Source organism: Molossus molossus, unplaced genomic scaffold, assembly GCF_014108415.1.
Source record: "Molossus molossus isolate mMolMol1 unplaced genomic scaffold, mMolMol1.p scaffold_m16_p_7, whole genome shotgun sequence".
Lineage (NCBI taxonomy): Eukaryota > Metazoa > Chordata > Mammalia > Chiroptera > Molossidae > Molossus > Molossus molossus.
In genome coordinates this window covers 95,639,994-95,658,408 of record NW_023425401.1, presented here as the reverse complement: position 1 = coordinate 95,658,408, position 18,415 = coordinate 95,639,994, and the positions used below count along the sequence as shown (strand labels likewise).

At 39.5% G+C, this 18,415-nt stretch overlaps 1 protein-coding gene across 2 annotated transcripts in view; it reads left to right on the top strand.

The window, feature by feature from the left end:
* The window catches only part of CHCHD3 (coiled-coil-helix-coiled-coil-helix domain containing 3), a 306,949-nt gene that overhangs the window by 205,154 nt on the left and 83,380 nt on the right, over positions 1–18,415 (top strand). Inside the window, exons 5-6 of one of the 2 annotated variants that reach the window (XM_036246996.1) lie at positions 3,235–3,249; positions 4,293–4,376. In XM_036246996.1, coding sequence (XP_036102889.1) covers positions 3,235–3,249; positions 4,293–4,376 — 99 coding nt within the window. The remainder of the gene's footprint in view (positions 1–3,234; positions 3,250–4,292; positions 4,377–18,415) is intronic. The other variant, XM_036246997.1, reaches the window with a different exon arrangement.

Below are 18,415 nucleotides of genomic sequence, written 5' to 3'. Positions count from 1 at the left end.
GAATGGGAGCGAGAATCAAGTGTCGATGCATTAAGGATTTAGTAGGTAAAATAATTTCCATGCTGTATTGTAAATAACTGTTCATGTTATTAAAACAAATGTTTCTGGTTCTTAATAGGGTTAATTAATAGCTCGCACTGTCAGCTTTATATATATTTTTATCTCAGGGATAAGTATGTGATATTAATGTTTAGAATATTTTTCTGATTACAGAAGAAATAATTGTTCATTACAGACAACTTGGAAAATACGCCCTGGCCAGTTTGGCTCAGCCGTTAGAGCGTCGGCCTGCGGTCCAGAGAGACCCGGGTTCGGTACCCGCTAAGGGCATGTACCTCCGTTGCAGTTTGTCCTCGGCCCTGGTCGGTCGTGTGGGTGGCAGCCACTCGATGTGTTCCTTTCACATCGATGTTTCTCTGTCGCTCTCTGTTCCTCTCTCTCCCTCCCACTCTACCTGAACAAAAAGTGGAAAAATGTCCTCGGGTGAGGATAAAAAGTAAATAAATAAATAATAAATAAATAATAAAAAAAAGAAAACTTGGAAAATAGAAAATAATCCAAATAAGGAAAATATCCCCTATGCATATCATATGCACTGTTAACATCTTAGCATACTTTATATTTTTTCCCATGTCTGTATTTGGCACTCAGCTTCCCCTGTTCCTCCCTTTTGCCCCATAACCCCTATTTCTTAACCAAAATTAGGAACTTGCTATATATGCCATTTTATGACCTGTTTTCTCCCCATAACATTCTGAGTTAAACATTTAATTATTCTAGTAAAACATTGTTTTTAATAACTCATAATGTTTGATCATTATGGCTGGACTAAAGTCTGTATGATCAATATCCTGTTTTTGGACCAAATCTTATTTACCCAATCCCACTTGCTTGTTGCTTTAAATAATGCTGGCTGCATTTTCTTAGATAGACATCCTTGTATGATTTTCTCAGTATTTCCTAGGATTAAATTCCTAGAAGTAAAATTAGCCAAGTGATAAGCAGATGAACAGTAATAAAGATATATATGTACACATGCATTCATATATTTATATGCAGATATTTTCATAAATATTAGTATACTTAATTTGTATTCACTATGTAGTTAAATTTATTCTTTGTAATATTACAGTTTTACAAGTTTTCTACCACCACAATCAAGAAACAGAATAGTTCCCTCACCTCAAAAGAATTGCCTCCTGTGTCCCTTGACTACAAAGTATGTTTATTTTTAATTTAGAAAATATAAAGAAGCAAAATTAACTAGAAACCATCCTGCTATATAACCTCTGCTGATATTTTTGTTGAATATCCTTTTGGTCTTTTTTTTTCCTATTTCCTATTAAAAAAAAGAAATCATACTGTCTTTTCTGTTTATAGTCTTTTTCTTTTTTTATACTTAATATATTTGGAATATGTTTGTATTTAATAATTAGATTGGTTTTTTTTTGTTTTTTTTTAATCCTCACCCGAGGATATTTTTCCATTTTTTGTACCGATAGAGTAGGAGGGAGAGAGAGGAAGGGAGAGAGAGAGAGAAACATCGATGTGAAAGGGACACATCGAGTGGCTGCCACCCGCACGACCAACCAGGGCCAGGGACAAACTGCAACCAAAGTACGTGCCCTTAGCGGGAACCGAACCCGGGTCTCTCCGGACCGCAGGCCGATGCTCTAACCGCTGAGCCAAACTGGCCAGGGCTTAGATTGGGTTTTTTGTTTCTTTGCAATCCTAAACAATGCTATCATGAACATCTTTGCAAATTGCTATAATTACTTAAAAAAAGTTCTAAAAAATAGTGTTTAGATCTCAGTGAATGTGTACATTTTAAAGCCTTATTAGATTTTGTCAAATTGTTAAAAAGTAGTTATATATTAGTTTCCATTCACACCAACTGTGTATAGAAGAGCCTGCTTCCGGTGTCCTTAACAATATTATTTTATATTTTTGTCATTTCAATAGATGAATAATGGTATTTCATTATTTCATTTTTTATTATTTGATTTCTTCTGGGGTTCAGTTTTCTTTTTCCATGTGTTTATTTTTTGTATTTTTGTGTGTGATTTACCAGTCTATGTCTTTTGTGGATGGGGTAGAGGGCTTATTTTTTTAAATGCTCTCTATGTAACATTAACTATCACAGCTACATGTTGGAATAGCATTTCCTCTTTTCATCATTTGCATTTCATTTGGTTTAATGATTTTTACTTTTTATGGAGGGTCTTATAAGTTTATTCTTTTTCATTTGCTTTATATTTTGTGTATCTGTGTTGAATTTACAAAGGTCTTTTCTCTATAGAAGATATATATATACACACACATACATATATGTATGTATGTATAGTCATGCTTATTTTCTCCATACTTAGCTTTTTTTAAAATATATATATCCTCACCCGGGGACATTTTTACATTTATCTTCAGACAGCGGGAGGGAGAGAGGGAGGAAGAGAGAGAGAGAGAAACATCGACGTGAGAGAGACACATCAACTGGTTGCCACCCACACGACCCCAACCGGGGCCGGGGACAAACTGCAACCGAGGTACGTGCCCTTAGTGGGAACCGAACCCGGGACTCTGGTCTGCGGTCCGATGCTCTAACCTCTGAGCCAAACTGGCCAGGGCTCCACACTTAGCTTTGTTAAACATTCTCCATATACTTTTTCTTTTATATTCTTGACAAATTGACAGGTTTTTACTGTGTTGTACCAAGAAGCCATATATTATGTATTTACATATGAATGTATTTTTATCAAATTTTTCTTTTTAATTTTTTTTTATTTTAGAGAGGAAGGGAGAGGGATAGAGAGATAGAAACATCAATGAGAGAGAACACCCATCGGCTGCCTCCTACACGCCCCCTACTGGGTATTGGCCCACAACCCCATCATGTGTCCTGACCGAGAACTGAACCAGTGACCTCTTGGTGCGTGGGTTGACACTCAACCACTGAGCCACACCAACCTGGCTTATCGAATCTTATTATTGTATTTGTGTTTATTTATTCATATGCTTTCAAGTAGCATGCCCTTTTTATTGAAATCTTCTGTTTAAACTAATAGCCTAGTCACATTTAAATGTGTCTCAAGTTATGCAGGTCTCTCTATTCCCCCTGATTGCCTCCTTTGGTTTGCATTTTAGGTAGATATTATGCATCAGATTTCTTTCTGACATTAGAAAACTACAGTACTTGTATTACTAAATAACTCTTTGTTTGTTTTTAACATGCTGCAGGACATTGATGTCAAAGTAAGTAGCAAAACATTACCTACATATGTGCAAAGGGGTTCTCTTAAACTAAGCAAGATAATGGAAGGAACCCTTACAGGGGTTGAGGCGGGTGACCTTTAACACCTTGCAAAAACAAAAAACACAAAAGAAATGGTGTGTGGCCCAAGGATGACAATGCCTAAATACATCTTTTCGTAATTTCTTAAAATTCCTGTTTAGGTGTGTATTCAGCATTCACCGAACAAAAAATATGCTTAAAACTTTTCTAACTAGGGGTGATATAAGGAGTTCTGTATCCTCAGAGAAAGGCCACTTAAACATAATGATTAAGATACAAATAACAGTTTGAAAAATGCATTATTTTACTAATGCAGAAAGACGTAAGTTACCATTTTTAGCATTATGTGTTTTAGGAATAAAAAATATTGTGTTTTTATTTTGTAAAAAAGATCTTATAAATTAGAAGTGGGAAAACTGAGATTTTAAAGTACTTTCATTATTTGTATTATTAATTTTTAATATTTACATACACATTTATAGTAGTTTTTGGCCCTCCCTCCAAAGACAGCTGCTTCATAAAAAAGGAAATAGATCAATACATGTATTTATATTCAGGTTTCACTGGGTAATTTAAGGGTTTTCAAGTATAAGGTTTATGTATATAATGTTACATAGGCATTGTTTTGTTGTTCCGAAAAGGTTAATAACCATATGTCTTACGTCTTATGCCCAGATTAAAATCAAAGCGTTATTGTGCAAAATATTAATCCTGGAAATTACTCTCCAAAAGAGAAGTTGAATAAAACTGTCTGTGCTATATCATGATACATTTAGACAAAGTAGGACACAGCTGTTACAGTAAAAAAAAAAAAAATATATAGACTCTTCCTTTACATTTAAATACAGCAATCATCATCTTATTAATGTTTTTCTATGGAAGAGACCTAATAGTTTGCAGAAGTCTTAAGCTTTATATACTTATTTCTAATGTAATTTATACTTGACTTTCGCTTTGCTGTTGCTTTTTCCTAAAATAGTATATTCTTCATTTCTTATTTTAGGCTAAGCTGCTGGAACAGAAAGATCGAGTGATAAAGAGGCAGGATGCATTCTACAAAGAGCAGCTGGCTAGACTGGAAGAGAGGGTATGACTCTTTCTTGTCATTGATTCTCGTCTATTACCACATCTGTAGCTTTCCCTTATATTTATTTTAAAAATGAATAAATTAAAATTGTAACTGTTTCTCTGAGTTAAAAAGTGACCAAGAAGTGAAGATCCTTTAGCATTACCTCACTGATTTGTTCAGTGAGCCAGGTAGATCATTATCACAAGAAAGTGTCATTTCTCCTGTGATGGTTTTGAGTATGGTGGCATTGTTGATTCATTGATGCATTTTACTACTCACAAAACTTCCTCAAATATTTCCCCTTAAATGTGTAGAAACTGCACCGCCTCTAGGTCACACAAGAGAGTGCTACTCTTTATTATTATTTATTTTTATTATCATCATCATTCGTTTGTTTTTTTCCCCTTTCTTTTTTAAAAAACATTTTTATTGAATTTATTGGGGTGACATTGGTTAATGACATTATATAAATTTCAAGTGCACAGTTCTGTTAGAGTGTTCACTCTTAACTCTCCCAAACTTGAACACATTCTTAGAAATGATAGTGTTTTAAAGGATATATTGTCTCTGTGAAAACTCACTTTCACTGCATTTGTGGCTAAGAAATAAATGTCTCTTTCAAGAGTGGTAGACAGAAGCTGACCAGTAGGGCTTAGGAAGAAGAGTTAGGAGGAGGAGTTGAGGTAGTACCTGTAGTCAACACGGACATAGAATTTGACAGAGAAGCAAAGGAGAGAATTACGGCTGAAACAAGGTAAGAATGAGCATGTAACCAGTGCCCCGTGCAGTCAAGTAGCTTTGTCTGGAATAATTTCATGCATAGACCGTGATATTACCAAGCTAGCTTCCTTTCCCCTTTGATTGAGGCACCCAGCAATTGATTTGTTTAGAATAGGGTGTTTAATAACAGAGTAGGTAAAATAAGAAATATGTTATTAAGCCCCATTTAGTACAATCATTTATATGTTGAAGATGTTCGGCTGTCGCGGTGTGTCACGGAATGGGGCGCTTCCTGAATGGAGGGGCCGTTTTCTCTTTCATTTGGCAGGCGCTTCAGTACCTGATGTATGTCAGGACCTGGTGTAATGCCAGAGGTACACTATTGAAGAAAATGAACCAAACTTCTGCCGCATGGAGCCTACATTAAAATCCAGTATATGTATTATGTGGGAGGTTGAAATAATGTGGCCAGCAGTAACGCAAGGGAAAGGGCGTCCCAGGGCCTAGCAGTGGAGATGCGGGGTCGGATGCAGGAGGCGGCCTGTGTGATAGCATGGCATTTGGGAAGAGACCTGCTGTAGTGGGGGAGCCCCAGAACTCCGGAGCAGGAGTGTGATTGGCAGGTTTAGAAAGGCCAGGAGGTTTGGGAGCAGAAGAGTATTCTGGCTGCTGTCTTGAGCAAGAAATGAAGCAAAAGTCCTTGTAAGAGGTTATGGCAGCAATTCAGAAAAGGGATGCTGAAGGCTCGGGCCCGGGAGCTGAGCAGTGGAAGGAAGGAAACATGTCTGGATATTTCAAAGGCAGAGCTGACCAGATTTGCTGACAGCATGAGTGAAAGAAAGAACTCAAAGATACTCTGGGTCTGTGGTTTTTACATCGGATGGATTTTCCACAGGGAAAGACTTAAAATAGGGATCTGGGTGTGTGTAGTGGAGGAAATCAGGAGTTTGAATTGGGGTATGTTAAGAGTGGGATATTTCCTAAGGCATCCAAATAGAGATGTTAAGTCAGCTTAAAGTGGAATGGCTTAGAGCAGGTCAGCACAATTTCTGTGAAGGGCCAGATAGTAAATATTTTCAGCTTTGCAGGCTGTGTGTGATTCTGTCACAGCCTCTCAACTCTGCCATTGTAATGTGAAAGCAGCCATAGCCAATATGTCAATGAACAAATGTGACCGTGTTTCAGTCTGTGGACACTGAAGTCTGAGACACTCTTCTTTTGAACCCCACCCCCCAACAGTTAAAATGTAACATCTTAAGGCTGTACTGAGACAGGTGGCGAGCTGGAATTGACCCAGGAGTTGTAGGTGCAGAGCCCTGGTTTAGAGCACAGGCTCTGACATCAGCTGGCTTGGATCTGAACCAGCATTTGCCTGCTATGTACCTTGGAGGACCTTACTGAACCTTTAGTATTACCTCACTAATTTGTTCAATGAGCCAAATTATAAAGCACCTGTCACAGTGTCCAGCACCGAGTAACCACTCAGCCAGCAGTGTTTCTTACTTATTTCTGCCCTCCAGAGCGCTGTGCCTGCCGTGCTTACCCATCGTCTGCTGAATAAAATGAATGGGAGTGAAAGTTCGGAGGTGATTTACTCAGCACCTGCTTTCTCCCCACCCAAAGAGAGTTTTCTTTGCCATCAAAGATTGCTATGCTTGAATGCGTGTGTGTTTTTGAGTATTTGTATCTTTTGAATTTGTCATTGATCACTGTTAGGTACAAGAAGAAGTACTGAAAAATATTCACCCATTTCTCATATGTTCACCAGTTCGATGCAGATAACTTAGTGATTGGCATAAGGAACTGAAGGAGTTGTTCTTGGCAGGTTAAACTTGTCTGCTGGGCCTCTCACTATTGCTTTTGGCCTCAGGTTAGAACAAGCGGGGAGGGATCAGATGGATGTAGTATGATGATATCAAATCATTGCTGTTAGTGTCTTCTTTTTTTTATTAAAAAATTTTTTTCTCTTTTTTGATAGAGAGGAAGGGAAAGGGAGAGAGATGGAAATATCAGTGAGAGAGAACATTGATTGGCCACCTCCTACACTACCCCCACTGGGGACTGAGCCCGCAACCTGGGCATGTGCCCTGACCAGGAATTGAACCAATGACCTCTTGGTGCATGGGTCGACGCTCCACCACTGAACCATACCAGCCGGGCTAGTGTCTTCTTATTAGGCAAAATATATATGATTTTTTCCTATTCGAAGACAAGTCTGGAAAGTAGTTATTTAGAAATTTTTACTGAAAGCTGAGAAGCACCGGTGAAATTAGAAGGCTCCTGAGGTGGAATAATCACAATACTATTTGTTAATACTTAATAACTCCATGTATAATAGCATGTGATCGAAAGGATGGATGCTGGACTAGGGGTCAGAGGCATGGCTTTGTCATCTAGATTCTGACAATTTACCTAATCTCTGTGGTTTTTGGTTGGTCAATTAGTACAGAGTATACTCTGTTCCTTGATCACCTTTGTGAATTATTGGGGGGACCAGATAAGATGATGTATTTAAAACCTCCTCGAAAACTGGGACAAGCTGAACAAATATAATTTGCTGCCATTAAAGAATATTTACTTGCTTTTCCATTGTGTATAAGATATTAGTAATTATAAAATTACTTTAGTATTATTCAACTTCTTGGTGTCTTCTGCCCATTTCTATAAATCACGTTGTTGTCTGTCACAGCCATTCCTAAAGAACCTAAGCTGAATTTTGTCCATGTGGGACTTCATCTAGGAATATTTGAGAGCCATTTAGCCCCGACAGTGAAGCATTTTCTAGACTTAATACAACAGATTGTATGCAGGGTTTTTCTTGCATTATGTTGGTAGTGAAAAGTGTATCTAGCCATTTCTGTTAGAAATTCTACACACTTTGTGTTAGAAGGGGTAAAATACTGAATGCAATAATACATAATTTAAGAAAAATTGATTTTAATCTGATAATTTGCAGAATCATTTTACTGTGAAATTCAGGTTACCTGTTGTTTAAAAATGGATATGTTATGTACACATCTTTCTCTGTTTTAACCCAATGAAGTTATGAAACCATAAACTAGATGCTACGTGGTATATTATTAATGGAGAGGTTACATCGAGTTAGAAACAACCCAAGGATGATTTCTATGCTCTCATTACCATCTGCCCATCAGCTGGATTAACAAACCCAGTAACTGTATGTTATCACTTTTCGATGGCTCATAATCTTATTACTTGAACTATTCACTTTCATTGACCTGATGCAGATTTCTTTTGAGAATATGAACCTAAGTCCATTGAGCACGTGAAATACATTCAATTCTTGGTTTGCCTCTTGGATCTATTTCAGTAAACTCTTTATCAATTAGATATTCCCTTGTGGAAATGGAGCCTTCTCCTCCCAGGTATTGGCTAGTTCACTAGGTGTCTGAGATAATTTTCTCTTTCACTAACTTGTGAGGTGTAATAAGTGTAATTTAACTGGACACCAATTTCACACCTCTTAGAAGCAGTATTCCAGTATTCTTTCTGAGAAAGAAGGTCAAAGCCATTTGAAAGTTTTTCAGATCCTCATTTCATTGTAATTGTTGCCAGCTTTATCCAACAACATTGTCATAGATGTGAAGTAACGTTTTATATGTTAAGAACATTTGAGAAGTGCATGTAGGTGTGTGACCTAACTGACAGAGATTGGAATTTCTGGTTGGTGACCTGATGAGAAGAATCTTCGAAGAGAAGGCTCTTAAGTGTGTTTTTAAGAAGCCTTCCCCAAGTTCCTTAGGGAATTCTCCATAAACCTTTCTCTATGAACCTTTCTCATAATTGAAATTAATTATCTGTGTTTATCTTGTAAACTCGTTGAGGGCAACATTCTCTTTCTTATTTCTGTATTTTCATGACTCACACCTTGTAAGGGTACGGTGAATGAGTCATAGGTTTACTAAATTTATGTTATAAAGTTCTATCTGAGCAGTTAGTGTGCAGTTTTTAAATATATACAAAATTTTTAGTATTTTCTTCACTAATCATTTAAATTAATAATTTAAATCCATGAGAAAGGCAAGTTTAACTTTGAGTATCTGGATATTTATAGCATCATCATCATCCTAGTAGCTAACAATAATATTTATTGAGCATTTGCATTGTGCTAGGCACTTTGCATAGATTATGTCATTTTATCCCCACAGACAACCCTATGTAGCTGCCAACCCTGTTGAGGTGAAGAATCCAAGGCTTTGAATAATTTGCCCAAGAATGTACAGCTAAACATGATCTGGACTTGAGCCAGGTCCAACACCTGTGCTTTTAGCCATTTCCAGTACTATCCTTAATATTTGTCAGTTCTACTGAAGAAGTTAAATCCCACTGATTGTTTTGTTAGTTCTTTGGGTGGTAAGTTAGCTCTTTCTGGCTTGTACAACTTTTTAGGTCTTGATGTTATAATTTGACTAATGGTACCTCATAGCCTGAAAGTGTTAAGCACTCAAAATGAGTAATTTTCTCCCCAGGATATGGCACTTCTTGGGAAAATTTGACCAAAAGGTAGTAAATAAATTCTTATTACCTAGCAACTACAGCATGATACTCCTGAGGATTATTTTAACATTGAAGTAAGAAATTTACAGTCATTTGAGCAGTTTTAAACATATTTTTAAAGCATACATTCATTCATTCATTCATACATTCGTGGTATTGGTACATGACAGCCATCCCATTTCACCCTTAGAAGGAAAAAAAACTTTGTTATTTTTGATAAACTGTTTTGATGGTTATTTCAGTAGAGTCTGGATTGCCTGCATGTTCTTCAAGAAAATGTGTCTTTTCCAGTCGTCTTTTTGTGCTTTGGGAGGGAGCGAGAGGAAAGACCAAGGCCGCAGCAGAAGAGTCCAGATTCCCCAGGCAGCTTCCAGGATGAAGGCCTCCGTTCTCCCCAAGACATCTTGGAGACATGAGTCCTTTGATGATTAGTGTGTCTTGCATGCCTAACTTCTCAATTATGAACTTGAATTGATTTGCTCTACTGCATCCAGTTTGCTCTTGGCATTTATAAGAATAGGGGGTTTGGCACAGCGTGAAGAGAGCTTTAAAAGCCCTGGTGGCTTGAGTTGCTGAGGGAGATCAGAGAGCTTAGTTAGATACAGTTACAGTCTTCAGATCAACAGGGTAGTGGGTATGTACTGCTTTCCGTTTAGAGGCTTCTGTCGATTTCAGCATCAATTTGCATACACGCCACAGTCAATCCCATACAATTAAGAAGGAGAGGGAAATGTACGAGTTGGGCAAAAGAGAGCAATGCAAAGAGAATGGTGAAAAATAAATTATCATTAAGAAGAAATGTACTTTACTAGTTCGTCACCTGTGGAGAGAGTTGCTAATTAAATTCTAAGGTCATGCTTACATCAAGTGAGCAGTTTTTAAAAGCCTTTTACTTATGGTAGGTGGCATATCTTCTGTTGCACCATAAAGTGTCAGGCTCATCTGTATGATTAATTAGCTTTTTTGATTGCTTGACTTCTTCCTTGTCAATTAGTACCTTCGTTTCTATATTCCTGTGTGCAAAGCTTAGGGGAAAAATAACGCCAACAATGATAATAAAGAGAAATGACAACAGAACAGATTATTATCAGCTCAGTGTGCTGCCTATGAAAAGAAATTATTATGCATTTTTACTACCAGATGAAGTCTGTCATTGTAAAAATATTTCATTGAGTGAAGCTGGGTCAGCCTTTTCAAGGGATTCATCAGACTACACTCAACAGACCACTGACATCTGAGACACTAAAATATAAACAATCCTGTTTGGGGATAGGGAGATAACTTAAACTCACTTTATGGGATTAAAAAAATCCTCTGATATTTCCCCCCCTGAAGTGCTTCCTAAACAGTTGTCAGTGATTCTAGGTCATATGGGTAACTAATAATATACACTAAATTATGGTGTATGCTTTGACATGCAATGTGATCACAGCAAATTTAGCAGAATAGTTAAAAGCATCACTTTGTGGTACATATGACTTGGTAGGTTATGCTAGTTTGCGTTTGTCAATGTAGAGAAATGTATTGTTTTTTGACACTCAAGATTTTGTATTGGCTTCCTTGTCTTGAAATCAAGGCAGATTCCATGTAGTTTGTGCAGTTACCAAGGGAGAAACACAAGGTTCTCTGGTCCAGGAGTTTAGAAGTTATAGACAAGAGAAGCCAATGTCACTTTTAATTTTAATGTCATTACAGATGACAGAGATGCTAGTAAAATGGTTTGCAGCATGTACCTTGAGTTGCTCTAAATTTTTTTTTATCAGTAACAAATAATGATAGTTCAAATAAATGCTCTGCGATGTTAATTGTTAGGTAGAGAAATGAGTAACCCCCAATGTATTATCTTTTGTTAACGTAATTGAACCCTTTGCAGGTATTCCAAAAGTAGCAAGCAGGATGCACTTTAAAAAAAGCATTCTCTGAGGGGGAAAAAAAATCAATACAGTATGGTAGAAATGGGGGTCTTATCCCTAATTCATTATTCAACAAGTCCTCCAAATGCGTTGGCTTTCTGTTAACCTCTCTGAATTTTCTACTGGGAAATGTGGTTTGGGTAACCTTGAAATGCTTTTTTAATCTGGCTTTAGGGGTATGAGACTTCCTTCTTTTTTTTCCCCCTGGGATAAGCTGTTGAAAGTGCATCCTGTTAAAGTGATCCCCTTAACTGGAGCCAGTTTTTCTGTGCCTAACTTTAGAGGAACGATTTGCAAATCATGGGATCGGCACTTAATTTGGGGCTCTCTTTACCATGTAGGCTGTCAGGAAGTATTAACCTTAAGGTAAGATGAGAACATAGAGTACAAAGCTATGAGATGATGGCACACGGTACACCAGGTATTAAATGGCATTATCCATCCTGCTTGCTGCAGTAAATAGGATTTCACTATTACGATGTGTCAGGGCTTTCAGTGAAATCAAATTTACAAGACACTAAACTGCCATCCTCTCTGCTGAGCAGCTTTATTCTGGGATCTTGCTTTCATATTAATCCTATTGGTAGGAAATACTTGTACCAATTGTGCATGGAAATTATAATTTAATGATCTCTTCCTTTTCTCTATTCAGAGTTTAGAATGGACCACTGTGCTTTGCAGTGATAGCCCCAGGGCTCTGAGAAAGAGATAATATACAGTTGAGCTTTAAAGCCCAGCATTGCTTTTTTGTGAGTGCTTGTAATGATCTTAAGTGCTAAGATGCCAGCAATATGGGTTGCATACTTTCTCAACTCCTCACATTTCTTTTACCTTGTGAAAGACTATGCAGTAAAATAATTAGAGTCTGTTTACCATGACAGTTCTTTAAAATGACGTGCCAGGTGAATGTGTAAAGACAAGGTAAGAAACAGAGTGTTGCGAAATCCAGGGAAAATTAATCCCACTTTTAAGGATTCTGTTCATTTTGTCTAGGGAGGCTCAGCAGGCTGCTTTATTTGAAAACACAATTAACACCCCCTTCCTTTCTTTGGGATCTTTTCTGGCTATTGATGAGAACGTTGCTGCCAGGAATCCATGCAGTGTTTCTTTTGTATGCCATTGCAAATGGGCTAAATCTCTCGATTTTTCTTTGTGTCCAATTTTATCATTAGTGATTGTTTTGCTTCTTGATGCCTTGTTTATTTATGAATTTCTAATGTACTCCGTTAGGCAGACCAACCAAGGCTATTATTTTCCTATTTTACTAGCTGAAAAATTAAAATACATAACTATCAATTTTTTTTAAAGCAATCTCAGGGCTGGTGTAAGAAAATGCCCTTCATGGCAATTTAATGTTCACACCCCGAGCTAGCTGTGCCTCTGTCAGATATTATGTTTCAACACATTAGCTTCAGTTGGGAAAGTACATTTGGTCATTAAAACATTTGCAAATAATATTAGCTCATACCGTTATCAAATCAGAGGTGTCCACATCTGATCTTGGCATGTAACGCAGGTTTGCGCAGTAAGGTCAGCATTTAATGATGGGCGTCCAAGGCCAGTTTGACCTTGGTCATTCTTATGAAAATTTTGGGGGTTCAGGGGAGTCCTTGGCAGAGGCACTGCACATAGATATAGTGACAAATGTAAATGGCACAGACACCCTTTGGTACCTGGCACAGGGTTTTTTTTTTTTATCCTCACCTGAGGACATTTTTCCATTTTTTGTTCAGGTAGAGAGGGAGGGAGGGAGGGAGGGAGTGGGGGGGGAGAGAGAGAGAGAGAAACATCGACATAAAAGGGACACATCAAGTGACTGCCACCCACATGTCCAACCAGGGCCGGGGACAAACTGCAACCGAGGTACATGCCCTTAGCGGGAACCAAACCCGGGTCTCTCTGGACCACAGTCTGGCGCTCTAACCGTTGAGCAAAACCAGCCAGGGCTGGCACAGGGTTTTTAGTGACCTCAATAGATCCACGGAGGCTGTGCCAGGTTGTTCTGCAATGTTTTGTGAGGAGTAGCCACTACTTTTGCCCCATAAAGATCTAAAGATCATGAGATGCACAGGGAATTTAGTGGGTTCAACAGATCCATCAGATCCATATTAAATGCTCTAATAAAGACCCAGTGAACTAACTGGTTGCCTCATTCTCTTTGAAAATAAATATTAAACAAGTAACTTCCATGAAGGCCTTCGGTCTCTATGATAGTACCTGGCACAAAATAGGCATTTGATTACTTTTTAAAATCACTGTGGTCGGGAGTCGGAAGGGTTCCATGCCAGGTAATGATGAGGAATGTTAGGTTTAACTAACATTAAGCTGAGCAGATTTCTACAGTTGGCCTTCTCAGAGTTCATGTACATTCAGAACTTGCACGCCATGTTTCAGCATTGCATGTGAACCATATGATGCTTTTTTCAAGAATCATGAACTTATCCCAGCACTCTCTGAGACTTGCTGTGCCTGTAGTGTGTCAGTAGCCACATTTCTTAGTCCTTCCTGATTTGTATTCTAAGATGTAGAGGCCACCAAGCCGTAACTTTTATTGGTAGAGTCCCTAATGTGAGGGCTTCTGGGGACCTACAACCATCCCCAAATGGCCTGCCTTCACTCTGTGTGGCAGAGGGTAGGCAGATGAGGAAGGCCTGAGGTTTCCGAGGGTCTTCACACTGTGTGGCAGAGGGTAGGCAGATGAGGAAGGCCTGAGGTTTCCGAGGGTCTTCAGGAGTGGACTTTGTGCTCTAAATTCTCTTCCTCATGTCTAGTCAGAGTCTTTAGAAAATGTACCATACTGTGTCCATTTTGTATTTATATTTACATTCCTGATTTAAGCTTGCATTGTTTCAGGGTCCCCAGATTCGGGAGTAGTGGGGTTTCCCCAGGAACCAGAATCATGCCAATTATCCCAAGAGTTTTACATTTTTATGTGAAGAATCAGGCATGGGGGCCCAGCAAATGCCACCAAGGATCTAAGGAATTTTCATCTCTTTCATAAAATGAAGTAGGATGATAATAAAATTCAGTAAATATTTAATTGTCACTGTGGGTGATAATCTTCCCTCGAGTGTTTCCCAAGATGTAGAGTTGGAGGAGCAAGTCAGGCTGTATCAACACCTTCCTCTCCTTCAGAGCCTCGAGTTTTAAGAAAGGTTTTGTGGGACTGGCAGTTATTTGGTGGGAAGGAGTAAGGTTTGCTTGCCCAGGTCAGCGAGTGCAGCCTTTGTATGGGTGAGTTGAGTTGAGGTCAGCAGACATCACGTTAGGAGCAAGAGTTCAGGGAGAGTAGTATGGCCATAGCACTGTCCCCTCATGACTTGTAGATTTCACATGAGATCTAAGACAGCAGGAGCCTTGTCTGTTCACCGCTGTGTCCCCAGTCCTTGGAACACATAGTAGGTGCTTTACAAATTTTTTTTAATAAATGAAGAGCAGTTTTCAGCAGGTGAAAGGCTTTAATCTACAAAATGGCCCGTGTGCCCTGGCCAGTGTGGCTCAGTGGTTAGTGCCGGCCTGTGCACCGAAGGCTCACAGATTCCTTCCCAGTCAAGGGTGTGTACCTGGGTTGCAGGTTCACTTCCCTGCCACAGTTAGGACGTGTGTGGGAGACACCAATCCATGTCTCTCTCTCTTATATCGATGTTTCTCCCCCCCCCACACACCCCTCCCTTCCACTCTTTCTGAAAATCAATGGAAAAATATCTTCAGGTGAGGATTAACAAAGAATAAAAATAAATAAAAAATGGCATGTGACTTAGACATGCATCTCTGGGGTCACTTCGTGTGCCCCAGACCCTGCGTTACCCCTTATCCTGCAGGATTTTGCAGATCAGACAGGGCTGCTGCCGCCGCCGCCGTGCCAGCTGCCACCAGTAACGCGGCTGCGCATCTCATCGACATAAAGCAAGCTCCAGCCAGTGCAGAGGTGACGTTTGAACAGACTTGAAGTAAATTAAATCACGTTCCCTAAGTGATGTTCTGATCTGTTACTTTTACATGACTTTGGGGAGGAGGTGATCAATTTTATCCACAAGTGCTGCCCTTAGAATGACCAACTTCATGTATCCTCCCAACTTGGCTGTCAATGAAAATGCTCCTGGGTGCCTTGCCCTGTGGACATTTTGGCTGTTTGCCAAGAAATATAATATCAATATCAGCAGCATTATTACAATAGCTACCATCTATTGAGGAATTATCAGATGCCAGGCAGTGTATGAAATGATTGAACACCATCATTTTATCCTCAGCACAAACCTCTAGGGGAAGGTATCTTTTCTCTTCACCACCCGACCAGTTGCTGAGGCTCAGACACCACTTGACTTGCCCTGAGTCCCGGCTGGTGCGGTGTCCCCTCTCCTTCTGTGTGAGCAGTGGGAGACTAGAGTCTCCACGAGACTTCTGGCCTTAACATATCACGCAGTTTCATTCTCCTTCCCCCAGTTTTTTGTTGTTGTTGGGTTTTTTAATGTTTTTATTTATTTTTTTAGAGAGAGAAGGGAGAGAGAGAAACATTGATGTGTGAGAGAAACATCCATCGGCTGCCCCTGCACACCCCCTACTGGAGCTCAAGTTCACAACCCAAGCATGTGCCCTGACCAGGAATCGAACCTGGACCTCTCGATCCATGGGGCAATGCTCATTCCACTGAGCTGCACCCGCCAGGCTCCTCCTTCCAGTTTTAAGCTTTTTGATGGAAACGGGTGTTTTGTTTGGAACCACTAGGGTTAAGTAACAAATTCTCAGTTGAATTTTGCTTTTTTTGGTATGTAGCTTCTTTTATAAACTGAACACCAGTGGATCATGTTCCACAGTAAAGAAAAATTGCGCCAGCTCCATTTCAGGGTGTGATCAGAAGATGGATACAGTTAGCACGGGGAAGTACATGGACTAAGTTGATAGGAGAGACGCTGAAAGTAAGCAAACCGTAGAGGGTCTGTGGATTGGACTATTCCTCTGAGGGGATGGAGAGAAAAGATGGCCCAAGAAATACTATGGGCAGAAACCGAAGTTATAAGCCTCATTTGATCACCCAGGGTAACAGGGATACCTAATGTGATAGCAGCAAAGAGAAGGGGGTGTGGTGTCCGAGAAGGGTCTTCGTCTGGCTGCCGCTGCCATGTGGGCATTTGCCCCCACTGCCTTCCTTGGTCATAGCCCACTTTGCAAAATCATTTCTTTCCTGTGGATCTCTGAAGTAGCCCTTGAACCACTGTATCCACGGCAGCCCAGGGCGCTTAACAGCCTGCTGTTTAGATTGCATACATGTGCAGTCTTGGGGCATACACTTCCTGCAAATTCAAATTATAGTCACACAGGTAGGAGTTTAGTGTCGATCTCCTTTCTCTAGTATAAGACCAGAGATATTCCTCCGATCCTAGAGCTACTTGAACTTCACCTCAGTGGCTTCCCTAGGCTCTGCCTCAGAATTAACCTGAGGAATTAATCTAAGAAATATACTCCTCACTCGTCTACATTTAACCTCCCATGAAGGTTTTCCATCCATCGTCCAGCACTTCAGTGTTGCTCACTAGGAAGTCCCCGCACATGCTGACTGTTGCTACATTCTCTGCTGTTGGAGGGTCCCTTATTGGGGGATGTTGAGCACTTAACGTGTGCCCAGGTACCATGCGTGGTAGGAATCTGCCGTCCACACAGAGTGACTAAATCAGGCACCTGTGCCTCTAGTGTCTCATTTCTCCTCCTTGTGTTACCTCTTTTTAAACGTTAGTATTTCAGAAATCAGTGTAGTTGCCCTGCAGGGTCCCTTGTCCCTTGCCCAGAGGGACTGGATGTGAGCTAGAGTGAGAATAGAAGTGGGAGGAGCACAGTTCCAGATGGACCCTGGTCTGTGTCCTCGGGCAGGCAGTCCACTTGTTGAGATCTGTCTGCTTTCCTGTTTCTCTGTCATTAAAATGAAAATCTAACTTAGAACTACAGTGTTTCTGTCGTTCCAGAAAAATAATACATAATAAATTGTGAACTGTCTATTCTCTCATGATGTAGTTGCTCTAAATTGTAGAAATTTGGCAGACATTCCTAGAACTATTTGTAAAAATTCAATAGCATGTAATTAAAGACAGACTGCTATTTCACTGTTGGGTACATTAAAAATTATATATCATTTGGATTTGACCTTGAATTTGGTTCCCAAAAGAATAATGCCAGAAAGAGAAGAGCGTAGTATTTTTAGTCTAAATAGAGGCACAAGTTATATTAAGTGACTGCATTCACAGACATTTCACTTATACCCTACCTATTTAAGAAGAATTTTACAAAAGATGGTTTTTGAATGAGTATTACTTTGGAAGTAGCCAAATGGAAAAGGTGATTATGATGAAATTCTGGTTTTCAGGTCTTGCTTGCCAGGCAACAAAACAAGATTGCTGATGTTTTAAGTCTATGCTGACTAACGATTAAAACCAGCACCAACACAGTAACCTGGATACCATATTAATGATACCAAGTATTTATAGACACACAAAAGCTTATTGCCACTTGTAACTTGATCATTCACCTAGTAGAGAAGTAGAGGTTTTAAGATTGGTTTTATGGAATTGGGGGAGTTGGGGAAGGGTTTACCAAGTGAATGTGTATTTGTTTGTTTAGGTTCCTAGAGCTGATTTGTGTCAGCAGAGGTAAATGAAATACAGTGAATACTTGGGTACCGTTCCTGAGGTTTTATGAAACTCAATGAAATGAACAGTAGAATGTCACTAGCTTTGTTGATGTCATGGTACAAAGCAGGCACACAGTAGTTTTTCTTACTCATTGCTGTATAGACTGGAAGACATGTTCACTAAAACTCACCTGGTGATAGAACTTCCATCGGAAAAACGGACTGCTAATTCACTGATTTGTCCCTGTTGCTGATTTTCACCTACCCACAGTGTCGTAAAGCAGTCA